This window comes from Lotus japonicus, chromosome 6 (genome assembly GCF_012489685.1).
Source record: "Lotus japonicus ecotype B-129 chromosome 6, LjGifu_v1.2".
In the NCBI taxonomy this organism is placed as follows: domain Eukaryota; kingdom Viridiplantae; phylum Streptophyta; class Magnoliopsida; order Fabales; family Fabaceae; genus Lotus; species Lotus japonicus.
Genome location: NC_080046.1, coordinates 51,097,040 through 51,124,346, shown reverse-complemented (window position 1 = coordinate 51,124,346; position 27,307 = coordinate 51,097,040). Strand labels below are relative to the sequence as shown.

Genomic DNA, 27,307 nt, shown 5'->3' with positions numbered 1-27,307 from the left:
GACGTGTGGAATGACTAGGATTGTCCCCCCCCCCAAAAAAAACAATGTAGGCAACATTTTTGGGCGGGTGTAAACCTCCACAAATATCCACTACAGAAAATTGAGAAGATCCCCACCCCACCAAAATTTAAATAACAAATAAAAATGGTTTTATTGCAACAAACAACACCTGTTGGGGGTCCGGATCCTCTCCAGTAAAATTCTCTCAATTTTTCTCCAGTGGACATTTGTGGCGGTTTTGAACGGCCACAAAATTTTTCCAGCGGCCACAAAATGCTACTGAAAAAATTGGCAAACTTTGTGGCAGCTGTAAACATTTTGTGGCGGTCCAAAACCGCCACAATTGTCCACTGGAGAAAACTTGAGAGAATTTCACTGGAGAGTATCCGAGCCCGACACGACTTTTTTTTAAAGGAATATGTTCTTTACTTTCATGAATGAAAAAATTCATGGGGCAACCTCCTACTTTTTAGTACACCTTAATTAAAAAAGTAAAGCTCTAAAACATAATTACACAATGGATAGGGGATCCGGATCCCCTCCAGCACAAGGTAAGAAATTATAACCACAGTTCACAGCTACAGTAAGTGCAGCAAACTAGTTATTACATTTTAAGGTAATGATTTAAGGGTGGTGCTCCGGTACCATTGTATAAAAACAGAAGGTTTAGTTTCTTTTTGTGTTTTGTTTAGGACATTATTTCAGCCAATAATATGACCAATCAAGTTAAAAAGGTACGAAATCCCTCCATTTTTAAATGGGTGGGTACTGGTATTTGGTAATTGATATCATAAATTAGTAATATTTTTCATTCGACTATTACTCATAAGATATGGTATAATTTGCTACTATTAGTTGTGCGAAAGTACTGTCCTAAATAGCATGACAATTTCCTAATCTTATAAAATGGTATATATTTAAAATCTCCCTGCCACATATGTTTTCTACACAATCACTGCATTTCAGTACTTTCAGTGTAGTAAAGGATTAAGGAGAGTTGAAGGTATACAAAAAACCATCAGAATGGCTCAACATAATGTTATTTCAATATACAGGCCATCAAGAACACAATTTATATCACCAACATATATTCTTTGTTCATATCACGAAGTTTGTGATGCACTATTCACTCCATTCTACTGGCTTGACTGGGCATTGATACTCTCAATTGCTTGGGCTGAAGCACTTGAAAATTCCATCAGTGATTGGAAGAGATGGGGAAGTCCAGTTTTGAGGTGATTGAGTGTCATGGCCCTACTACACTGGACAGAATCCAAATAATTTTCTTTCACACTTTCCACTTGCTTCTTTAAGGCTTCAGCTTCAGCTTTTTTAGCATATAATGGAAGCTTGGTGTTCATATCAGCTATTTCTCCATCATCTTCAGAGCTCGGTTCATTTTTTTCTTGCATCGCAGCCAGCGAGTTCAAGCATTTTTGCAACCTCCTTTCAACTTTTTCCAACCTTTTCAGAATATTATCTTCCTCGGTCTGTTGGGCAATAATGGAACGGATGGATAACAAAAGACTTTTTATTTCATCAGAGGTCTCCTGTAACCACACCAGCGATGACAGAAAATTATAAATCTAGATATTTACAACAAAATTCACTCACAAAATACTTGACAGATTTGTAATACAGAGGGGAGAAAGAAGAGTCTTCATGCAGCAAGAAGTGCTCTGTGTTTATTCCATATAAATCATTTAATCTTTCAGACAATATTTGAGCACATTGATAATGCAAGGATGGTTTATATCTCTATTAGTTCAGATAGGCAAACTAGATCATACCCTGAACTATGCCAGTCAAGCCAAGCATGGTTGTCAAAGTCTGGAGTTAACCCGAGTTTATAGTCAGACTTTTTAAGAAGTTGACTGATCTTGCAAAGACATACAGAATTAATGGATCATTTTGTAAGTTTAAGTTATGTTTGCAATCAGTTAGAGTAGTTTTGATGCTAGTTAGAGTTTGGTTAAGTGACATCTATAACTGTTGCATTTAGTTAAGAGTAGTTACAGCTCGCTCATTGTGTAAAAAGTAAAGACAATTACTCTAGTACATTTAACAAGAAATGAAAATCTGAATCATTCACTCAAACACTCTCTCTCTCTCTCTCTCTCTCTCTCTCTCTCTATTTTAGATTTTCTCTCATTTGCTCACACTTCCTCTCAGCTTATTCTCAATATTGCTCCACTGACTGAGACAAAAGTCAAAACTTAAAGCTATACCGCAATTGTACTCTCTCGAAAGTGCAGAACCAAGGCCCATGTGAAACAAGAACAAAAGGAGGTGACAGTACAAACAAAACAAAGCAGTTGCAGTAATTTGAATTTTGAAAAAGAACAGTATGAGATTACTACCTGTTAAAATAGAATAGCATAACAGTTCTGCTAAAATAATTTTCAACTCTATATTGATGTCTCAGGTCAGGTTACCAACCCTCTTCTATCGCTCTCTCCCTCAGCATATAATTAATGGGCACACTTTACCTTTCAGAAAAATAAACAAAGCGCACAGGAAAAATAACATCAAGTTTGGGCAAAAAATACCTCGTCAGGTAATCCGCCAAGCCCAAGCTCCCACTGTTGACAAATACTATCAATAGAGGAGTGATCCTTACGTTGATGACCATCCCTGAGGCAGCTAGTACGCTCAATCCACCTATGGAGGGTACTTACATAATCTCGTTGAGATTTCACAAGTTTGCGAAAGCTATTATACCAATAAGAGGCCTCAGTCTCAAACTGAATTGTAGCCTGGTGATGATATTCAGAATTCAGTATTGTGTTATGGTTATCACTGAGGTTATTCAACTGCTGGGAGATGAGTGCTTGGGCCCTATGGCACTCGTGCATTGTCCTCCACATTTGTGCCAACCTGCAAAATAATCAACAGTTTAAAGCACCACACAGGACATGATTCAGATATTGTTATTACACTCTTCAATGATGTTCGCCATTTGCCTCCTAAATTACCCATACCGTATTTAGAGGACTTTCACCATAGGGAAAGAGAAAATGACATTAACTCTTTATTAGATAAATTCAACAATGACACAATGGGATCTCTATGAAAGTAACTGAATGGGATCAACAGCCACACTATTTCTTAATATATTTCTTCAAATATCTTTAAGAGGAGAAAATAATGTTACCAAACTTAGACTGGTGTGCATTTCGTTAAGTTGCAAGTCTAATTTTTGCATCCAAGTTCTGAGAAATATACCCTGCAGTTAATGCAACCAGCTGCGGTAAAAGCTCCTCATCTATAACCTCCAAAATTAATGAAGTTGTTTCACTGATAGACTGCTGTAGGCTTATTACATCTGATTGCAAATTCTCAACTCTTGATCGAGTTTTCTCAATTTTGACCAAGTCAAGGTTCTCATTCTCTTGCTTTTCCAGTAACAAGGACATCTTGTCAAACTCCAATTTGGCAATTCCCTCCTCCTACATTACATGACATTTGAGAAATGAGAAAAGAAGTACATTCTTGCCAAAGATTTGAAACAAAAAAATACAAAGATTTCCCTTCAAATAAAATAAATAAACAAGTCTGAAACCAAATTTAAAATTAAGTGGAATACATGGCAGTTTCAGTATATAAAACAAAGGCAAAAACGATAGCTTTTAATTGCAGTGTCCATATATTCTTCCTTCAATTACTGAGCCACTAATGAATCAACGGTTGTTAGCATGACTAACTCTATTTAACATGATTGACTCCATCAAACTCCCTCATCTCAACAAAGGGAATGAGCCTAGTCTTACTGGATGCCTCTGCCTCCATGTTTACCACACGGGAAAAAAGTGTGTTATGAATATAGGTTAAATGGAATAACTGATCTCAAACAACAATTCAACCCACGTGAAAGTAGGTTATCAATCAAGAGATAGAAGTAAACTAAGTCATTTCACTGAAAATGCCAGTACTAAGATAAATTGAGCTGTAAGCTATACAGCCTTCCATATTTAAATAGCCTAAGAATAAAGGTGAAGGTAATTAGACTCAAGAACCGGATCACAATGAGAAATAGACTTAAAATAAGAAAATGGAAGGGCGAAGAGAATGGTATTTTCCGAGCAAGTAGACATGGGTCACATATTGCAAGGAAAAGAAGAATTTGGGAGAATATAAGAAGGTGCAGTTACTAAGACAAGGGGTTACTTGTACAGCACCAAAATATCAGGGCTAGTGGGATACTAATATTCTTTATTCAAGACCTTCCACTTATTTTTCTCTCTATCTTGTTTACTGATCTTTTTTCCCTAATATCTTTTGCATTAAATGATAGTTAGTCTCTTATTACAGCCCCAAAATACATGGGCCACACCAAATTGGCAAATTTCCAATTTCCTGTCTACAAAGTAAGATATGAGCCAGATTAATTCAATATATGGCTATGCTTCACATCTGCACTAAACACATACAAAACCAGTACCCCTGGACTGCTCATTATTTTCTTCATTGGCGTACCTTAACTGCCTTGAAAAGTTCCTTCTCTGCGGCATATAATTTTTTAAGTGTGGCACAATGAGCCCCAGGCTTGCATGGTTCATTAGGACCAGAAAACTCAGTGGTATCTTTGGTGAACTGGGTTGACTTAGAATACCAACTCCGTGACAGTACACTGAAGACCTTTGCAGAACTGTCTCTCTTCCCTACAAATAACAGCACAAATAACAAAACATCATCACCCAGATATAGACAATGTTTGTCAATCAATTGTATTAATCTGAGAAATCTATCTAAGGAATAGAATCACTTTGATAGTCATATTACAGAAACACTCTGTTTCCTCTCTTGTACATCTTCCTTCATTTTCCACTATTTCCATTCATTTTCTCATTCAATAGTCAATAAGAAAGGCTTCATATTGTATACTATATTTCAGAAAACATAGTTTAAAATTAAGTCTTCACAACTTCAGTTGTTTAGGATTATCTACCAGACTTCTGTGACCTCTTAAAAATGCCACAAAGCTCTACAATAACTGCAATTCCTAATGAATGCAGAAGTTATTACACAAGCTGTAAAATTTCCACGGAAATATCTTAAAACATTTTTTAAAAAACAAGTAACTAAGCTCAGGTCTATGAATATTAAAAGTCATCAAATGAAACCATGAAGATCAGAAAAGACAGGAGGCAAAGGGTAAGAGTGAACCACAAAAGCTAATCTATCATAATGGAATTTCCACAATACTAAAGGACAAAGAGTATGTAGCCTTACTATTGTGACGCCTAGAATTCTGCCGCAGAAGAGTATCTGCTCCACTGATATCAATAAGAACAGCAATTTCCTTTATGCATGCTGATGCTTTCAGGAAATAATCGTCTAACTCTTTAACTATACCCTCCAATGTTTTCCCTTTTCTACCAACCACCATCGGCAAAGTTGTCGTCTCTTTTCTATATATACTCAATGCAGAGGAATTATCATCAATTGGTCCTATGGAAGGTTGCTTCACACTACGCGATTTTCCAACACTCCCACCAGCTTCTGAGTCTGGGTCCTCATCCTCGAATTCTGTTTTAGTTTCTTCCCAATTCTCCTCCTCAACTGATTCTACTTGAACAGCAGGTTGAAATAGCCAATGCGAGTTCACACTGGGATCAGTTTCCAGTGTAGGAACATAGTTGTTATCATTCTCTTGTATTTCCTCTTGGGCCATTTGCAACGCAGTCTCGTCAGCAAGAAAAGGAGGCAAGGGTGGTGGTAGCAGATGGGTAGGTGGAGAAGGCGGGTCAGCCACGCCATTAGAGGCAATTTCAAACTCTAATGTATCTGACTCGGTGAATTGCCTAAGGGTGGCACCAGCATTCCTCAATGCTTTCAAATAAGCTAATAGGGAATCAGAAAACTCCTCTCTATAACCAAGTAACTGTTTGATTATCCTCTTCCTTTCCTTGCACTTGCCAAGCCTCTCATCCCCATTAGCACTTGACAAAACACATCCCATTTTGGAAGATATATGATCAGTTGATTATACTAGCCTTTTGATTATACAATATATCTTGGATTAAGAAGCTCACAAGTCATAAAAGTGCCCAAAAACTTTGTAAACAGATAGTGAACTATGAAATGATCTTAATATTGTCAAGAAATCAGTTGGTGTGCTTCATCAATAGATTCTGACAATTCAACAGCCAATGAATCTCACCTACAAAACCCCAGAAAACATATAAATCACAAGGAAGACATAAAGACAATACACACTCCTCCAATTAAAAACATTCCACAGTTCTCATATCCATCTCATATCCATAAGGCTATATAATAAACATGAAACTGACAAATCTTCATAACACAAACCCAGAATCAGAACAGTACATGCACCACAGTCACTACAAACCACAGAAGAAAAGGAAAATGCAAACTATTGACCATGACCAAATCCTACATAAGAAATAGAATACAAGAAAAAAGTTGCAAATATTTTTTTACAGATTTCAGGAGAAATTAAGATAAACAAATTTGCAAATGCAGAAGAAAATCTTGAAACTAGAAAAGTAGTTCTGACATACACAAATCTACTGCTACTCAGAGAGAGAATCACTTCCCTCTTGTTCATTCATGCTTGACAAAACAAAGACATAGACAGAGACAGAGAGAGAGAGAGAGACAACCAGCTCGAAACCCGAGAAGACAAGTATCCAAAGAAGAAGAGTTGCAGAGAGAGAGAGAGAGCATTACCAGAGAGAGAGAGAGAGAGAGAGAGAGAGAGAGAGAGAGAGAGCATGCAGCAGCAACAGCACGTGGTTGAACCCCATTGAGTGTAAAGGTGTGTACTTTATAGTGTCACTTGAGCTTTGCAATCGGAATGAGGGTCATAGAGCAAAGCAAAGCTCAAGATCAACTCTATACAAGAGGGAAAGTGCTTTTTTCTCAAAAGCTTTTTCTGACTTGGCAGACTCATCTGTTTTTTTTTGGTCATAAAATCAATGAAGTTATGTTCACCAATAAGTCAATAACCTCCACCTTAATATACATGAAGGAAAGAGAAGGATGATATGAGATATGATGAGTGATTCGACAGATAAAAAAATAAAGAGAGTAGAAAAATAATATGGTAGAGAAAAAGGTGTGTGAATAAATCAAAACCCTTATAAAAATGGTAGAATAGGAAGAACACTTTGATATTATCAGATAAACACCCGTGACATGTTGGGAAAACTAGCAATTCTTAGAAATAAGCGTCAAAGAATTTTTCTTAGGAGAATTTTTCCCACAAAATGATATTTTATTATCCAAATGGAGGTTCGAACCCGGCCTATAGAAACGTGAGAGTTAAACTAAACCTGAAATGTGAAAGAAACATTATTCCTGAAATATGTAACTTAGCTACACCAACCAACTCATATGTTCTTTTGGATGTTGTTGGCTTCGGCAATTATAGAAGAAGTAATTGTAGTTGGATTTGTACAACTTTCTTAAAAAGTTTGTACTATCACACTAATAAAGTTGAGTTTAATTTTCATGCATTTATTAATGTAAAACTTTTTTTATAGTGATATTTTCAATATATTAGTAAAAAATGTGTGAAGTTTCATTAAATTATATGAATCTCTCATTTTTTTATTTGATGAAATTTATATAATTTTTTGTTAATAATGAAGAATATGTTGAAAAGATTTTTTTTTTGATAATATATGTTGAAAAGATTGTGTGAGGGAATATGCCTATAAAATTTCTGGTATATGCATACATAGAATCTTCCAAATATAAAAAAAAATCTATATTTATTTGTGCTAAACATTAACTAAGAGCATGGGTGCTATAGTGGGCTTGCCGGGTCGTATCTTAGAGTCTAAGATACACATATTAATATTTATCATTAGTCATAGATTATTTGAATATTGCGCAGTGCAGTTTTCCTTTTTAAACTTTTTGGTGTCATGCAGCAAAAATATGACTAAAAAGTATACTTTATGACTACTCGGTGTTTGGTAGTAATTGTTATCTTTGCATTGGCCTACCAACCTTGAACATTAAAACAGACTAATTTTTATTGCAATTGCTTTTGCTTTATTGGATAATAATCTTTTTATATATGCTAGCACTGGCATGCGTATACTTATTAGTTAAGAGAGCCACGACAGGCATTTAGTAATTCTATCATCTATGGGCTTTATGTCTCGTGGAGATGAGTGCTTGCCAAACTGAGTAATCAATTGCCATGATAATTTTTCTGGTAGCCTTTTGGCTTTTCGGCTATGGCTTATATCCTCATATAATCATTATTTTTGCCATTATTTATTATGTATAGTGAGATTTTGATTTTTCGCCATGACGCGCTATCCACAATTAACAATATTGTTGGTAAGTCCTAAGCTCTATTCAAAAAATTTCAGCAAAGTAATGATATGATGCGCATATTATACATGAAAATTTGTATTACACAGTATGATGATATGAGTATATGTTAAACTAATCAATTTTATTTATGGTAACATGTAAATTTTATTTATGCTGATTAAATTCTACTCACATATATGTTACACTAAATCTTAGTTGTCTGTTTTATCCAGTTTTCCAAATAAGAAAAAAGAATATGTCAAGATTTGTTAGTAAGTAAATTTTTATCAGCTTCTCCACCTGGTCACACTCAACTTTCTTAGTGTTCAGACATTCAAGATGGACTACTGCAAACATGTTCTAAACCAGCTTAGTTTTCCTCATAATCAATTATGACATTAAGGGTACTAGAATTAATTTTAGTTTTAGAATCAATTGTCGGAGAATTTTCAAACATACACTATTTCGCACCTCAACATGTATATCACATGAAGTAGCAGCAACATCATTTTCATTAGATTCAATATCAAGCTTCTCATGCTAAAGCATAGGCAGCTCAAGATCAATCTCCATGGATAACAAAAGCAGTTATCTATGGGAGAAACCAATTCCATCACAATTTCTGAAACAAAGAGTATGAGTATAAGCAACAACAACCCTATTTATGAGCAAGAATAATTTTATACTCTGTTTCCAAAAACAGTATGTTTATCAATTAATCTTGAACTTTAAAAGCAAAAAATTAACCATGAACTTTCCTCCAGCAATGAAGAAATCAAGTAATCTAATCGCAATTAAAAGAAGAAAAATACCGATAGTAATAATAATGGAAATGTAGGAAGTAAATTTTAAAAATAAAGAAATATGTCTCATACATTATTAATGCTATACTTATTTTAAAAAAAAAATCCCCTAAATGCAAGACTTGATGATTTTTGCATATAGCTATGGAAGTATGGATCTGCTCTATTCAACTCATTTTCAGTTGAATAATAAAATAACTTCAAAGGTTATCTAAAATATAAGGGTATGCTGTTGTAGATAACCAATCAATATATGTGAAGAAAATGCAAATAGGGACCTAGTCCCATTGAACCTCTCTGTAAAAAGTCCACTCAGAAGGATTCAGTGTACTTTTCCCATCAGCGGTGACAAGATCATATGGCGAGTCTTCTGAGAATTCAGTGGGCACTGACCTCCAGTGGAGGCATGGCTCCCAGTCAGCCTCCTTAAGTACTTTCAGTATCTCTTTCACCACAATTTTGCTTCCCTCAGCTGCTAAATGGATACCATCACTGCACAATTCATCATAGATGACAACAAATTAAAGATATTTTAGGTATACTTATCGGTTGACATCATTCTCATTCATAAGTTATGTACCAAAAAGGGTTGTTCTTTAATAGATATGTGACATCAAATTGGGGTGAAGAGTATTTATTTATATTTAAACTGAAAATTTTACTCTTCCTTTTCTCTCCATAACTCTCCAGCCAAACAATCCTTAAGAGGTATGTGACATCAAATTAGTACCCTAAACATGTAAAGTAACATCCAAAAAATCTTTCTATGCAGAAACCACAAAATTGAGTATTAAGAAACTAAATTGATGTCGTATATCGTATTGAAGAACTACAGACAACCAACAACTGAAGTCTTTTCTCACTACATAGGGTCAGCTTATATGGATCAAGCTACATTATTATTGAAGAAAACAAATTGATGTCAAAATGTTTAGCGGGCTAGATTGATGTCACTCTTCAACTTTCAGGAACTAAATTGATATCACTTATCTTTTCGGGACCAAGTTAAAGCCAACCCAATCTTTCAAGGATCAAAATAGTTAACAGTTTATGGATGTACAAGTCTAGTGAAGGGAGAGGAAAATAGCATAATATGTTACAGCTTATAAGCAAGTGACCAATCCATGTTTAAATTGATCAAAAGATTGTATCAGTCAATATGCCTGTAAGATGGAAGATTGCACGTTTAGACTATATTGCAAAGAAAGCAAGCACATGGTACTAGAGAGTAGCTAGGGAAGGGTTTGGATAAATTTCATGACAATTCTCAAATTTCATAGTATTTAGGGAAAAAAAACATCAATAAACCAAGAGTCAAGAGGCTTACGTAAAACAGACATCCATCCAATCATCTCTCTCCTGTATTGCTCTAAAAAGATCAACGACTTTCACACCCAGTTCCTGGCATAGCTTTACACAAGCTTCTGAATAGCTTCCGCATAATTCATTTGTTCTTATCACCTCACTTAAATATGGACTGATTAAGAAAGAAAAATAAAAATGATATGATTATAACTTTGTGTGTTTTGTAAATACAAGTAAAAGAGATGGAAATGTAAAGAAAAATATGTTCAGGTTACCTAGCGTTTCCACGCACTTTTTCCTCATTGACAGGAGGACAACTGAGAACAATGATACGTGTCTTTTCAGAGAGACTCTGTTTTAGGTATAGTTAGTTAGAAGCCAACACAAAAACAAAATAATAGAATGGTAGTTGGTTAGTGGATTGATGAATAAGGCATGTTGCCTATAAATAGGAAGAGAAGCTGAGTGGAAGGGGATCCTTGATCAAAATTTCATCATGTTTAAGAACTGTTTTTCTTCATTAAAAAAGAGTTACAATCTGTGTCCATTCCTGAATCACTGCAACAAATCATTTTTCGCTATTTTTCCCTAGATAACTTTTTTGCTGCTTTTTTCAATTCCCTAATTGGGTGGACTCCACTATTATCTACATGTTATATTTTCTTGACACATCATAGCTCTATTCTATAACCAAACTGTTTTGCATATGTTGTTTCATATACAATTATATATGAATACAATGACCTCAAGCAAACTATATTTCACAACTGAATGCATTATAGATTTATGCTAACCTATGCTAATGAGAAATATGTGAGAACTGAGGAAAAAACTTTGGATAATCCAGGACAGGCAAGATATGCAACAATGTGATGGCTGGTTTAAAATCAAATGGGCTTTAAATTTGTCATAAAAGTGTCTGATGTGTCTGAAAGTGAAGATATCTGTCTCCAAGGCACAGTAAATGGAACTAATAGAGAAAGAACTCAATGATTAAAATAGCAAAAGTACCTGAATATGAACCAGAATCTTTCTCATGTTTGCAACATATTCTTCAAGAGGAACATGAGGGCCTAGGCCAGACGAGTGAGGACCCATGGAATCATTACCTCCTAAATAAACAATCACAAGAGAAGGCTGTGCAGCAGCATCCTGGGAAGTGGGATAACAATAATATATGATACAGGTAGCATAATGTGAAAAATGCAATCGCATAAAAAACTAATAAAGAGATAGCATGTAAAAGTATATGGACCACACGATAAGCATGAAAAAATTCCATTTCCATGGATCCAACATTAGCCTGGATAAACTTAAACAATACCAGTGCCTATATATGTTCCTAATGTAACACATATTTGAAATATAAATCCTATACAATGGCGAACTTCAGGACACCATTAGCAGAGCATATATATAACCAGGGAAAGATTTGGAAATTGTTCATCCTAAGTTCTTGTCTAGCCTCTACACAAGGAAAATACAATTGGTTAGAGAAAAGTATCTTAAATTTTGTGTCTTCTGAATTTCAGTAGACATTCATTTTACAAGGTAATTGTTGGCGGTCAGATAAGGTTTCTGCAATTGGTTAGTGTAAAAAATTGTACTTCTATTTTTCTATTTTCCCCCATGTTGATTTAGGTTTTACTAATTTCACTACATAAACCAATTGCTATTGATTTTAGACTTATTTAATAATGACTTTAGAGATTATAAAATATGAAACAATGAAACATTCCTCCTAGGACATCAAAATAGATTAAGGAACTAGGAAATGGGAATATATCATTTCAAGCAATTGTGTGCTTTCAACCCATAAATAATTTTAAACTACAAGCTTCATCAATCAGTTATAATGAAGAAAGCAAGCTGAATCAAGGCATCATTTTAGTTAAGGCAATGTAGTTATCTGCCAAATGAATGGTTAGCTTTTGAGTTTTGAGGTACAATACCTTTGGAAAAACTTGATTGAGGACTTGGAGAGCACGCCGTGAGTTCCAACCATAGTATCCTCGTAACGATATATCTGCCTACAATGAGTATTTTTTGCATTAGCATAGCTTAACAGATGACTATCATCAATATTCTTTTGGAGGAAAAGAAACAAAAAGAGAAAAGTTCTCGGGAAGGACACACACTGTCACTCTCACAAAAGATCGGTACATGGATATTTAGATTTCCACTTGACACATAAACTTGTGAAATGTAAATATCTGGATGCAGTATTTGCAAAGGCTTTCTACTTTATAATAATCAATTAGTGCATCTTTTAGGAGAATATAATTATCTAAGGAAGGGTAAAGTACAAAATTGAGAAATTGATCATTTGCAACCAAAAAGGAGGTCAACAAGAACGAATCTAAGTTAAATTACTGCACCAAGTTACTGCAGGTCTCCCATTTATACTGATCCCAGCAAAGCGATTCTAACTTCATTCAAACCTTTATACAGATCCTTTACTCTTCCTACCCTAAAATCAAGCTCATCCTCCAATCCCCTGCAGCTTCTCTTTAGTCTCTCAACAGCATATTCTCCTTTTCCCCTTTACCTTTCATTTGGTTCTTCAAAGTAATTGCATTCATCGAGGACATCAACATTTACATACCAGAAGGTTAAAATATAACTACCACAAATTACAATCAGGTAATAAAAAATACTCACCGGAAATTAAATTCCGGGAGATCTTAATCGGAACACACCCCCGGACTCATTGTAAGGGGTACTTTTAGTTTTAGAATATTGAAATAACAACAGGGTATGTGTGTTTAGGTGTGTGGATGGTACCTTTAGTTTTGTTTTGCCCAAAATAATATAACACAACAAAGTCATGAGATTGAAAGGTGATACATTTTGATCCTACGAACAGAAATGGACACATCAAACAAAGCCCTAAACCCTGCTTTAGGGTAGGATGAATATAATATGATACAACATGATTGAACTGGGAGACACACAAGATGGTGGAACATACAATATAATCAAGCATTACCTAAATATTAAGCCAGTCAGTTGTCAATTAAAAATACAATATAAAAATCATTCATGTGTCTTAATCCAATTGATTAAATTTTTAAGATAGTTAATTGGATTGGTCTATTGTAACAGTGAGTCCACAAATTTTTAAAATCATGTGACATTTTTAAATCAAACCCATCAATTAGAGATCAGATCACCCTATGAAACCCTGCATTCAAAAGTCAGGAATTTAGCCCACCCCATCATGCTTCCTGAATCAAAATGCAAAGGAATGAATGCAGAATCTTATGAGAGAGTACCATATACCTTGCGAGAGTAGATGTCAGAAAGAATGGCACCCCAACCACCATGGCTGAAACTCATCTGCACGATGGAGGAACCGAAGAGAACGAACTGAGGCCTCGAAGGTCCAACCATGTCCCTGTCTTTCTCTATTGACTGAGTAACTTTGTTTGTTTAAGGTTGAATCAGAGATCTGCAATGAATGTAATATAATGTAACAACTAAAAAGTGAGTGAAGTAAGAAGAAACTTAGAGAAACAAGAAAAGATTGAAGTGCCACTTTGTTTTCCTAACCTCGTGGAAGTTCAATGATAACCATGTGGAGTACCAAATTCACGAGTTTAGTTGTGAATGATGGATCGTGCTTATTTCATGCGACAATGTTTGGTTTATATAGGCTTACTCCTTCATCATGTTGCACGTGTAAAATATACTATAATTTTATACCTTATTTTATTTTTTTAAATATGTTGAAAGAGTAAAGGAAAAAAAATTATTTCCTTATTCTCATATTTTCTCATATATGCATATCTGGGAGCTTTAAATGCTTAAAGAGTCTAACTATGTATTAGTTGTGTTAGACCTTGTCGGTAAAAAAAATAACTGAATTCTAGACTAAATGTTTAAGGAATTCAGTTATCTACCAGTTGTGCTATGATAAACAAAAAATGACTTTAAATATGTAATTTAGCAAATGAGGAAAAAATAGTTTTTTTATACAAAGGAAAAAAAAATGTTGAAAGATTTAAGGGAAAAAATCGTATTTTCTCCTATAAAATATAATATTAAAGGTTAAAATAGGAAAATTTTATTTTACCCAACGGTCCACTGTTTTTCATTAGAACTTTTTTTTTTGAAACGTTTTTCATTAGAATTTACTTTTACAGAATTTTCCTTAAATTATTTTATATAGTATCATCTAAAGTTAATTTTCATTTATAAAAATTGTTACATCATATTCTAATTCTGGTTATATCAGTCCAAGCTGTTCAGATTAATCACCTCATTAACTAAGTAAGAAATAAGGATTGAAGAGTATACTCTCTAAACTAATCATTTCGTTGGTAAACCATAACTCACATGATGATGAGTTCAGTGTTATAAAATTCAGCTCAAAATTGACACTCAATCAGCCACCGGGTCAATAAGTCAATGGCCAAATTGCTGGGTGATTGAACTGGTTTACCTAATATTGACTTAGTTACTAGAACAAGGAGAAGATTAAAAGTATAGATTGGGCTGTAAATTTGAATTGTATTATTCCAGGTGTGAAATTGCAATTCTAATTTTTGTTGTGTGAAATGGCTAATTTGAGTAGTTTCCTAATCAATTAATATGAATTTCTAGTAGTGTCTTATGCATCGATCTTGGAGATAGTTTGATGTCATGGTGAATTTGAAAAAAAAAAATGTACAGAAGTTATGAAGGGAAATGAAAGAATCCAGAAATATAAGCATGTAAATAATTACCTTATCAGAAGGTTCAATAAAACACAGTGCGAATGAACAAGAGAGTCACTCACAACATACCCTGCTTCTTCTTCTTCTGCTGCTGCTAATGAAGCTGCATTATTTGAATGAACACTAGCAATAAATAATGAATTATGGATGGATGGATGGATCTAGTTTTATAAAATATGAATTGAACTAGTGGGTGGGGTTAGGGGAAGAGAGAAATGAATGGACCGTACAATTATCTGCAAAAGGGAGACATGGAGAAGATGGGAGTAGGTTATCTTTTTATGACTATCTTAATGACACTGCGGCGTTGCCATATCCGGTTATGGCGGGGAGTTCACCAAACAAACCCCAAGCATTTATTTTAAGTTAAGAATGCTAGACTATCTAGTGAAACAAGTTGCCATTATTCATCCCTTCTTTGGTTTTTCTTCGCTTAACATGTGTAGTTTAAAGGAAACAGCCAAACAATTTGCTAACCACTTGGTATGAGGTTTGAAAATTTCACCATTGAATGCCAATTTAGGTGGTGGTTTTAAGTCCAAAATTTGGATTTACAACACGTTCTTTTATTAAAACACAAATATCCTCCTGATAGAAGAATTTGGAATCGGGAAGAGAGAGAGAGAGAGAGAGAGAGAGAGAGAGAGAGAGAGAGAGAGAGGAGAGAGAGAGAGAGAGAGAGAGAGAGGAGAGAGAGAGAGAGAGAGGAGAGAGAGAGAAAAGAGAGAGAGAGAGAGAGAGAGAGAGAGAGAGAGAGAGAGAGAGAGAGAGAGAGAGAGAGAGAGAGAGAGAGAGAGAGAGAGAGAGAGAGAGAGAGAGAGAGAGAGAGAGAGAGAGAGAGAGAGAGAGACTGAATTGTATTGCTTAATCAGTTACAGTGGAGAAGCTCTCCTTATATATGTGTACCTAGCTTGCAAAGCAAGCTTCTAATCCTAACTGAATCCTAACAGATTCATAGCTGTCATAACTGCCATGTGTCCAGCTGGCACTGCTCACAACTATTACACTAACTCGATATTTTCATATCATATACACTTATACACCCCCGCAAACTGAAGGTGGGACAAGCTTCAGCTTGTCAACCACATTCAGTTTGTCCCTTAAAAATAGAAACCTAGTTGGAGACAAACCTTTAGTGAGGATGTCAGCTCTTTGATGCTCTGAGGACACATGATGCACCACCAAACTCTTATTCTGCACCTTCTCTCGAACAAAAAATATATCCATCTCCATGTGTTTTGTTCTGGTGTGGAGAATAGGGTTATGAGTAAGCAAAACAGTGCTCATATTATCACATAGAACTGTAGGAACTTGAAAGGGAATGTTTAATTCAGTGAGCAGTGATTGGACCCATAAAAGCTCAGCTGTGGTGTTGGCTAAACTCCTGTACTCAGCTTCAGTACTTGATCTGGCCACTAGAGTTTGCTTCTTGGCTGTCCAAGAGATCAAGTTGCAGCCAAGAAAAACACACGAACCAGAAGTTGATCTTCTATCATCAGGGTCAGCACCCCAATCTGCATCATAGTAGGCTACAAGGGGAAGAGGCTGAGCCAAATTACAAGGTTGGAGCAGCAGACCATGAGTAATAGTCCCTTTCAAATATCTGAGGATGCGCTTGACAGCCTTCCAATGCTCTTCATGAGGGTCAGCCATAAATTGACACACTTTATTAACTGTAAATGATATCTCAGGTCTGGTAATGGTAGCATATTGAAGTGCCCCCACAACACTTCTGTAGAGAGAAGAATCAGTCATAATAGTGCCCCCATGTTTAGACAACTTGCAACCATGTTGCATAGGTGTAGAGATGCCCACTGCATCTGCCATGCCAGCTTTGATCAACAAATCACTGATGTACTTTGACTGATTAAGGAACAGATTTCCATTAGATAGATGAGAAACTTGAACACCCAAAAAATAGTCTAACTGCCCTAGTTGTTTGAGAGCAAAAGTAGAGTGAAGCTTGGTGATGAGCTGCTGAATGAGAGGCATGGAGGGACCAGTAAGAATGATATCATCTACGTAGATAAGCATATAAATGCAACCTTGTGGAGTTGTACAGGTGAAAAGAGAAGGATCACACTTGCTGGCAGTGAAACCATATTGCAAGAGAGCCTCTTTGAGCCTTTGGAACCAAGCCCTCGGGGCTTGCTTCAGACCATACAAAGCTTTGTGAAGCTTGCAAACCATGGACTTATCACCTTGTTCAAAACCAGGTGGTTGAGACATGTAAACCTCCTCCTCTAAAACCCCATTTAGAAAAGCATTGTTCACATCTAGTTGCTGGAGTGCCCAACCCTTAGAGATTGCCAAAGACAGAATAAGTCTCACAGTTATAGGTTTAATCACAGGAGAAAAAGTTTCTGAATAGTCAAACCCTTGGACTTGACTATATCCCTTTGCTACAAGCCTGGCCTTGTATTTGTTGATTGTGCCATCAGGATTCTCCTTTATTCTAAATATCCATTTGCATCCCACTGCATTTCTGTTGGTTGGTAAAGAAACCAAGGACCAAGTTCCATTGTGCATGAGAGCACTATACTCCTCTTGCATTGCTTTGTACCATTTAGCATCCTTAAGTGCTTGTCTCACTGTTGTAGGTTCTATGTGTGTCATAAGCAAGGTAGGCTGAAGCCTAGGCTTTACTATTCCAGATTTGGATCTGGTTTGCATGGCTTGTGTGTTTTGAGGAGGTTGAGCTGCAGAGGCAGGTGCTGCTACAGAAACTGGGCTAAGAACAGGAGCAGCTGCAGAGGAATGTGCTGAAGCACTTTCTGGCATAGTCTGTACTGAAGCAGTCTTTGAGGAATGAGCTGAGGCATTATCTGGCAGTGACTGAACTGAAACTAAAGCAGTTGAAGAAGAATGCTCTTGGTGGTGATTCCCTGACCCATGATCAGATGAGGAATGAACAGGAGAAATATGTGTTTGTGGAGTTTCTGAATCAGAAACTGTTGGAGATGTAGGCACAACTTGAACTGGATTGACAAGAGGAATTTGTGAGGAGGGACTATACAAATCTGAAAGGGATGAAGAAGAGGATTCTTCTGGAAACAGTTCTGGAAAAGGAAACTTGTGCTCATGAAACAAGACATCCCTAGAAACATAAATTCTACCAGTGGAATCCATACATTTATATCCTTTATGACTAGAAGAATAGCCTAAGAAAACACACTCCTTTGAATGAAGAGACAACTTATTAGAGTTATAAGGTCTCAAAAATGGAAAACATGCAGAACCAAAGATTTTAAGACTAGAATAATCTGGTGTCTGTCCATACAACCTAGAATAAGGGCTATGACCCTGTAGAGCAGCAGTAGGCATTCGATTAATGAGATAAGTGGCTGTGAGAAAAGCATGATCCCAATAGGAGAGAGGAATCTTAGCATGAGAAAGCAAAGTAAGGCCAGTTTCAACTATGTGCCTGTGTTTCCTTTCTACACTACCATTTTGATGGTGTGTATGAGGACAGGTCAGTCTATGAACAATGCCTTTTTGAGCAAAAATAGAAGTCAAAGGCTTAAATTCAGTACCTCCATCTGTTTGGACACTTTTAAGTTTGTGACCAAACTACAACTCAATCATAACATGAAAATTAAGGAAAGTAGCAGTGGTATCTGACTTCTTTTTCAAAGGAAATATCCAGGTGAATCTAGTAAAAGCATCCACACAAGTAAGGAAATATGAAAAACCACATGAGGATTCCTGAGGAGATGGTCCCCATAGGTCAGCAAACACTAATTCAAAAGGCAGTGAATAAGTGGTAGTAGAAACAGTAGAAGGTAATCTGTGAGATTTACCTAGACAACATGCCTTACAAAAAGAAAATATGCTTTTATTACTTGGTACTGGTATATTACAAAGGGACAAAGCTTGTTTAAGAGATTCATGATGGGGATGACCCATCCTATAATGCCACAAATCATACAAGGAATTACTATTACTACTGCCACTAATACAGGAATCATTTTCCTTATTACTAGACTGTAGAACAGAAGAATTAGAAGAAGAACTAGCACTAGTAGCTAAAACAGCTTTATTCAAAGAAGGCTGTGTAACATTGACAGCCTGATGAAAATTTGCAGAAGCAGACTTGGTGAGAGAACTTTGAGAAGACAACAAGGCAGCTTGAGTAAGAGGGCCATCAAAGGAGTAAAGGCCATCCTCCCCCACACTGCCCATGAGTAAGAGCTCAGATGTGTCCTGATGACGAACGCAGCAATAATTGGCATGAAAAGAGAAAAACACATTATTATCCTTAGCAAATCGACTAACAGAAACTAAATTTTTGGTAATAGCAGGGACAAGAAGAAGATTTCTAAGAACTAGAACAGCCTTAGGATTAAAAACAGAGGTTAGAGAGGCAGAACCTATGGATTGGATGGGCAATCCTTATCCATTCCCCATGTAGATCTGATCTGGTGCACTCATTGGAATGTTATCCACAAGAACTGTTGAATTGTTGGTCACATGGTGAGTTGCTCCTGAATCTGGGAACCACTGCACAGAAGATGCCGAAGTTGAAGGTGCTTGTGCTGGAACAGTAGCCAACATGGCCTGTGGAGCAGCTCCAAGCAATCCTGGAGATGATGCAGCTGGTGGCCTTTGTGTAGGTTGTGATGCTGCTGGTGAAGCATGTTGATTGTAGAAGGAAGGTCTGAAACCAGGATATTGGAAAGGAAACTCAGAACTGGTAGCAACATGATGATTCCATGAACCTGGTGAAGAAGGCATTCCAATTGGTGAAGGAGCACACCAAGGTTGGGGCCACTGTGGAACAATTCCAGACATTGAAGCTCCCATAGCAGTGTATGGTCCAAAACCCCCAATTTGAGAGCCAGGAATCCCTAAATTGGGATAAGAGCCAAAAGTCCCAAATTGAGTGGCTGGAAACCCTAAATTCGAACCAGAGGATAAAATGCCAGAATTGAGATAACCAGGAATTGAATTTGACGGCGAATTAGGAATTGAAGCTGGTTTCGACCAGCATGAAGCTAGATCATGGCCAAACTTGTTGCAGTAGGAACACTGGAGATTACTGCGCCCGCGACCACGCCCACGCCCGCGCCCATAGCTTCCAGTATAACCGCCATCATTACGCTCACTAGCATCCTTGGTTTGTGCGTCTGATGTCGCGCCAGTAGGCGGTGTCCACACCGACGGTGGTGGAGCGGGTGGTGGAGCGGTGGTCGACGGCGGTGGCTGAGACCACTGAGAAGAAGTTTGCGATTGCTGAGGCGGTGGAACGGAAGGCACAACTTGAGCGATGAATGCAGAAGCAGTGGATTCAGAAAGTTGCTTCTTCTTCATCCTCTCCAAGCGAGCCTCATGAGCGATTATCATAGCTTCCACCTCTGAAATCGTGAAACAGGAGTCACGACTGTAAACCACCGTCATAAGAGCGCTATATTCATCAGGAAGACCATCAAAGATGACTTCAAGTTGATCACGAAATTGAACAGGCTCTCCTATGGAGGAAAGCGTGTTCACAAGAGTCTTGATCTGCTTCAGATAATCTGATGCAGTCTTGGTTCCCTTCGAAACAGTCTTCAGTTCTGACCGCAACTGTGCAGATTGTGCTCTGAGACGAGCATTGAAGAAGGTGTGAACCTCTTCCCAAATCTGCCATGAATGCCTGCACTGAATCACAGTAGGCAGTAGAGAAGGTGACAAAGTAGAAAGCAACCACGAGAAGAGAGTTGAATCTTGTTGTTCCCACTCAGTATATGCTGGATTTTCATTCTCTGCTACTTGATCTTCTGCAGTGAGAAAACGAACTGGAATCTGTGGTGGATTTTGCACAAACTTCTGCAATTTGTGAGATCTGATCACTCCTTCAACAAGTTGCTTCCACGAATAGAAATTTGTATCATCAAGTTTGATGATTGCATGAGAAAGAGGTTTCTCATGTGCAGAAGAAGAGAGAAGTAAGGAAGATGATGATTCTGCCATGGATCTGGATCTTCAAGCTCTGGATACCATGATAGAAGAATCTGGAATCGGGAAAAGAGAGAGAGAGAGAGAGAGAGAGAGATTAAGAGAGAGAAACAGAAACTGAATTGTATTGCTTAATCAGTTACAATGGAGAAGCTCTCCTTATATATGTGTACCTAGCTTGCAAAGCAAGCTTCTAATCCTAACTGAATCCTAACAGATTCATAGCTGTCATAACTGCCATGTGTCCAGCTGGCACTGCTCACAACTATTACACTAACTCGATATTTTCATATCATATACACTTATACCTCCACGAAAGCAATTATGTTCGAGTCGGGGCTGAGTGGTCGTCTTTGAGCCAGAAGAATTGGCGTCAGCCAAGCAGGTTGGACTTGGGTTGGTGTTGGCCTAGGATGGGCTAGACAGGTAAATTATTAGCCAATTCAATTTAGGATCAACCCAACTTGACCTAAGAATGTCATGTGTTGTTGATCAGCCTAAATGGAATGGGTCAGCTGGTTGGTATGGCACGCACCTCATGGAGGACTAGCCTACTAAATTGACAGCTTGATTTAATTTAGGCATAATATAATCCGAAAATGTGATAGCCCATTGCAGGTTGACCAAAACAGGCTAGGATGGGCTCATTTGACTCGCGAGCCATGGAGGGATGGAGAAGAAGAGACAGGGGCCGAGAGAGAGAGATGAAAGTTTTGAAAAATCAAATGACTAATGGGTTGGTTCTAGCCTACAAAGCTTTTGGGGGTGTGGGCGTTTCTTGTATGAGACTTTATGGCCCAATAAACGTGGGATAGAGGTGGACTTGGTGGGGTGTGTTAAATTGACAACTCTAAGGTAAATATCTTCTCCGACAAAAAAAAAGAGAGATAAATCTCTTCCTACTAAATTTTTAATGCACTATACTTACATTGACTCATTTGACATATACTTAAGGTATAACAACTTTGTCATCTTCTGGTTTGGTGGTAGATACACATAACTGCCTTAATATTTAGAACATCTATTTATCATTTATCGATTCTCCTTTCACAAGATTCAATGTTTCTATCATTTTAACCTTTTAATGTTGATTTAATGTGTGTGCACCTTGTCGTATAAATATAAACATTCAATAATTGATCCGCACATTAAAAATAAATTTTTAGTTTAAATAAAATAAAAAAAGAACATTGTTTTTTGAATATATGACATTCAATATAAAAGAATAATTTCCAGTGCTACAATACATTAAAATTTAACCTTAAATGTTTATTGCAGAATGTTATTATATTCGAAGGATGCTTTTTCCGTTTGTAACCCAAAAAAAATATTCGAAATATGCTCGATGGTTGTTAGTTATATGTATGTATTATGGGTATAGTTCCACATTGAGAATGTTAAGTTACTTCATTTAACCATTGATTTGTCTGTATTTATTAACTAAAGAAAAGAGAGAAAATTAAATCAATCAATATGTTAAAGATGGGATTGGGATTGTTAAAAGAAAGATAAACAATGTTGCTCACACTTGCTGTTTTAGTTTAGTTTTTCTTATGATTTGTGGTGGGATAATCATATCCCCCAATTTCTGTGTTGAGCATGTTTTCTTTATAGACACTTTTATTTTGATCTAGTATAAATCTTACTGTCCCAAAAAAAAAAATAGGATTGGGATTATCTTTTTTTTTTCTACAATTTCCCCAGTTTTTTCAATAAAATATATAATATTTTAATAAAAAATACAAAAGTTAGGAAAGAATATTGATTTTCAAAGAGAAACCGAAGTTATTACTGAAATTCATGCTATAATTTTTTTCCAGCCTGAGAGTAGACAAAGAAGAGGATGAACATGTGAAGTGATCTTTATAAATAGTCTTCAATTCGTATAGTCACCACTAGTATTGGGTAATCTTCAATTCTTATTGATTTTATAAAGATAAAATAAGGCCGGGGTTGAATTTTTTATCAGCATTCTTACAATTGTTTACCTTGTATTAGAGATACCCGAGAGTAGGGTTGTCCAAAAAAAAAAACTGGACTGACCGAACCCGCTCAAACTGTGGTTTTCTTTTGGAGAATCGGCCAGTTCAGTTTAGTTCACTGGTGGTTCAGGTGGAAAATCTCGGTTTTAGTGGTTTAGACCGTTTGGTTTCAGTTTAGGCTCTAGCCTGACCGAACCAGTTATTAGAAGAAAAAAACCGCTCAAACCCAGGCCCAATCTCTGAACCCTAGCAACCTCCATATAAATACTTTCTTTATTCACAACTTTTGAACCCTAGCATCCTCCAACCTTCAGCCTCTACTGACCAATCTCCTCTTAACCCTCAACCTCCACTAGCCCTTAGCCTCTCAACCCTAGCCGCCCCCCACGGCTGCCATGTCTTCCAGCACCGCCGACTCTTCCTCTTCGCCCTGTGCAACGTCGAAGTTCGCGAAGAGGGACAAGATGGTGAGCGAGACAGTTACGAAGAAGGAGCAGATCAAGAAGCTGACTATGGAGCTTGAGGGGGCTCGAAAGATGGCGGATGTTATCGCTGCCAGAGCGGCTAATCTCGAAGAGATGGAAGCTTCAAGCTTCTAAGTTTTCTCAAGCGAAGCAAAATTGAAGGAAAGGAGTTGCTGGTAGCCGGAAAAATGGTTCCGACGACGAAGATCTAAAGTCTGTTAAGATTTGTTGTATAGATCTGTTAAGATTATAAGTCTTCTTCTCTGATGTTGTACGGATATGCTAACAATGTATTTTCACCTCTTCTTTAATGTATTTTTTCAGATCTGTTAAAGATTTTTCTTAGCTTCATTTTTTTTCTGGATGTATAAATCAATGAAATCACCCGAGGTAACCGGGGTACTATTCAACTCGAACACGAGAAACCCGCCATCTGGTGTAGGACGGTGGCGGCCTGGTGGTTGTGTGGTTTTTCATCTAACCAAAACTGACGTTTGGGCCCGAACTCGCCAGTTAGACAACCTTACCCGAGAGACAAAAAATGGAAGCTTCTAGCCATCACGACACAAGGCCTTATGTGGTGGCAAGGTTGAATGGCTTGTGGGAGCAACCTGAGGATTAGTTCCGGAGGGACTTTCGCATGAGAAAGCAAACCTTCGACATGATCTGAGTTGCTCTCGAACCTAGCTTAGCAAAGAAGAGGAAAAAAAGGATATGTAATTGTCACAGTTAAGCAGTAGGTTTCGGTCACCATATGGAGGCTCGTAACTGCCAGCACATACCGTCAAATATCAGAGAAGTTTGAGATAGTTGTCATCCCCACCATGATAAAAATCCTGGCGCCGAATTAGCTCTGTTGGGCCGACCGATTTATGATGAACATAACCAAAGAGAGGTTCCAAACAGATTCGGGAATTCCAAACGTAGGTGCCATAATGTACACACCATCTTTTCACCCAGTGGCACATGACATCGTTTCTACAACCGGAGCCACACCGAGAAGGCGAGGCAAGCAAGCTCCAAGCACTAACATCATTTTCGATCAAACCTTTTTTTCTCCTTAGTTGAAAGAGTCTCTTTAGTTCCTCTTTGGACCCTGCTCTTCTAAGACATTTCTCCTCCATTTCTTTCTTAATCATTTCAACCTTGTTGTATCAAAGTCATGCCCAAAGTCATTAGAGCAAATACTAAGTTATTAATTCATAACAATATCTCATACGATGCACAAATGTTTTTATTCCTTCATTTTCAATAACATTAAATATTGATTTTAACATATCATCTTACACCACATTGAACTAATTCTATTCCCTAGATCCAGTTTCGCTTCCGCCTATTGCCATTCCTTATATGTTATTGTCTAATATTCTTCTCCTTCCTGAGGCGTTCAATCTTCAATGCTTCTAGCTAGCCAGACATCAACTCGGTTTGGTGGATCTTGCTCTTGTTGGAAGTGAACGCACGCACGCTGCACACATCTCTCAAACAAACAAAATTGGACCAAGATTGAAGGATGCAGCTAGGAAGGCGGTCACATTATCCGATATAAGTTTATTATTAACTCTTACACCACTCATTCACAATTTGACTGATCGGTTGAGAATTAAAGTAGTGGAGTTTGAGAGCAAACTAAATACATTCTTTTTCGGTTTTCCCATTATAAATACATGCTAGCGCTCTCTCTCAGTCACAACCATAAACAGAGAGTGTAAATGGCAGCTTCTAGCAGTCACGACGGCAGTTACACGAGGCCTTAAGTGGTGGCAAGGTCAAACGAGTGGTGGGAGCAGGCGGGGGATTAGTTCTGGAGGGAGTTTCAGATGAGCAAGCAGACCTTCCAAATGATCTGCGTTCAACTTGAAACTAACCTATTAAAGAAGAAGAAGATTACAAGGATAAATGTCACGGTTGAGCAATAGGTTGCGGTCACCATATGGTGGCTCGCAACCGCAACCACATACCATTAATTATCACAGAAGTTTGGGATGGCCGTCAGCAGCTGCAGATCGGCGCTACACGATACCATCACCGCTATCATGGAAATCTTGGCACCGAACTGGATCTGTTGGTCGGACCGGTGCTTGATGAACATCAGCAAAGAAAGGTTCCTGAGAGAGTCGGGAATCCCAAACGTGGGTGGTGTAATGTACACCACCCACGTGCCCATGTTTCCACCCACCATTGGAGCAAATATGTTCTACAACCAGAACCACACCGAGAGGGCGTGGGAAGCCACGGGGAGGAGCCGTGTATACAAATTCACAACCACTCCCTGAGGAGTGGTTGATCATAGAGGGCTTTTCACCGAGGTGTGCGTCGAGTTTCCTGGTCATTGTCGCGATGAAGACATTCTGAGGGGGAGTGGTCTGTATGGGTGGAACTTAAGGGATGTTTGGATTGTTTCTAATCACAACATGAGATAATTAATATTTCTCGGGAACAAAAAATGATGCTAATGGGATAAAAAATGCTTAAAATATTCCTTTCGTAAATAATCCTTACTATGACTTCCTTTTCAGTTCCAAATAATCCTTACTATGGCTTCCTTCCATCCACTAATTAAAGTTGGAAGAATCTTTATCTAAGATTGAAAGCCACTATAGCTAGCTGGAAATAAGAAAGCATTTTGATTGATCGGTTGAGAGTTAAAGTAGTGGAGTTTGAACACAATTATAAATACATGCTACCGTTGTCTATAAGATCATACACCTTATATCTGCTTCATACACATTATAAATACATGCCATCTAATTTCTTTTATCTGCTTCAAAGAATTGATCACAATCACATACATACATTCCAAAACACAATCCGGAAACACACACTTACATCTCTTTCTCTCTCTCCACAAACTCCACCCAACCCCTTTATTGTCACTTTCTTCGATAGCACATCATGAGATATAAGGAGGGTCTAAATTCATTAACCTCTTTGCCGATAGCTAGCCACTTCCACTTCCACATTATTTTCTTCTTATTTCATCTTCCTCTCCACATCGCTCACTTTACCTACTACCACTCCACCTTCTTCCTTGCCATTTCCCTCTCTCAAAGCCACAACCACAAACAAAGAGTGTAAGTGGGAAGGTCGAACGAGTGGTGGGAGCAGCTGGAGGATTAGTTCCGAAGGGAGTTTCGAATGTGCAAGCAGACTTTCCAAATGGTATGCATTCAACTCGAAACTGCCCTATCAAAGAAGAGGAGCACAAGCTTAAATGTCACGGTTGAGCAGCACGTTGCGGTCACCATATGACGGCTGGAAATCGCAGCCAAATACCATGAATTATCCCAGAAGTTTGGGATAGTTGTCAGCAGCTGCAAATCAACACTACAACATACCATCTCGGTCATCGTCGAAGTCCTGGCGCCAAATTGGGTCTGTTGGCAGTCGTGTCAACCTTGTTGTATTAAAGTCATGCATAGCTAGTCAGTTCATGCTCAAAGTCACTAGAGCTAATACTGAGTAATTATTAATTCATAACAGCATCTCGTGCGATGCGCGGATTGCACGTGCGTTGCACGAATGCTTTTTTTTCTTCATTTTCAATAACATTAAATATTGATTTTAACAAATCATCTTATACCGCATTAAACTAATTCTCTTCCCAAGATTATAAAGATATAACTATAACTTGTTCATATCGATTTCGGGGTTGAATTTTTTATCAGTATTCTTACTATTTTTTTTGGGAAAATAATATCTCAAATCATATTAGAAATAATACAAAGAGAGCCGGGAATTCCAAATTTGGGTGCAGTAATGTACACTACCCACGTTCCCATGTTTACACCCACCGTCGG

At 37.4% G+C, this 27,307-nt stretch overlaps 2 protein-coding genes across 4 annotated transcripts; both read right to left on the bottom strand.

Moving 5' to 3' along the window:
* Positions 1 to 869: 869 nt before the first annotated feature.
* LOC130723066 (protein ALTERED PHOSPHATE STARVATION RESPONSE 1) lies at positions 870 to 6,945 on the bottom strand. Of its 2 annotated transcripts, none has more exons than XM_057573988.1 (6): positions 6,697 to 6,945; positions 5,233 to 6,163; positions 4,477 to 4,661; positions 3,226 to 3,449; positions 2,550 to 2,877; positions 870 to 1,550 (listed from the first exon to the last, which is right to left on the bottom strand). In XM_057573988.1, exons 2-6 carry the CDS (start codon positions 5,960 to 5,962, stop codon positions 1,137 to 1,139), a joined length of 1,881 nt encoding a protein of 626 aa, XP_057429971.1. In that variant the 5' UTR covers positions 5,963 to 6,163; positions 6,697 to 6,945; the 3' UTR covers positions 870 to 1,136. The 2 variants fall into 2 exon arrangements, with proteins under 2 accessions (XP_057429971.1, XP_057429972.1); XM_057573989.1 differs by lacking the exon at positions 6,697 to 6,945 and adding an exon at positions 6,528 to 6,664.
* A 2,177-nt stretch (positions 6,946 to 9,122) lies between these two features.
* On the bottom strand, positions 9,123 to 15,470 carry LOC130726051 (GDSL esterase/lipase CPRD49). Of its 2 annotated transcripts, XM_057577266.1 has the most exons (8): positions 15,355 to 15,470; positions 15,134 to 15,227; positions 13,689 to 13,857; positions 12,359 to 12,436; positions 11,418 to 11,558; positions 10,682 to 10,758; positions 10,429 to 10,578; positions 9,123 to 9,593 (listed from the first exon to the last, which is right to left on the bottom strand). In XM_057577266.1, exons 3-8 carry the CDS (start codon positions 13,797 to 13,799, stop codon positions 9,380 to 9,382), a joined length of 771 nt encoding a protein of 256 aa, XP_057433249.1. In that variant the 5' UTR covers positions 13,800 to 13,857; positions 15,134 to 15,227; positions 15,355 to 15,470; the 3' UTR covers positions 9,123 to 9,379. The 2 variants fall into 2 exon arrangements, with proteins under 2 accessions (XP_057433249.1, XP_057433250.1); XM_057577267.1 differs by lacking the exons at positions 15,134 to 15,227; positions 15,355 to 15,470 and adding an exon at positions 13,959 to 14,092.
* Positions 15,471 to 27,307: the final 11,837 nt, after the last annotated feature.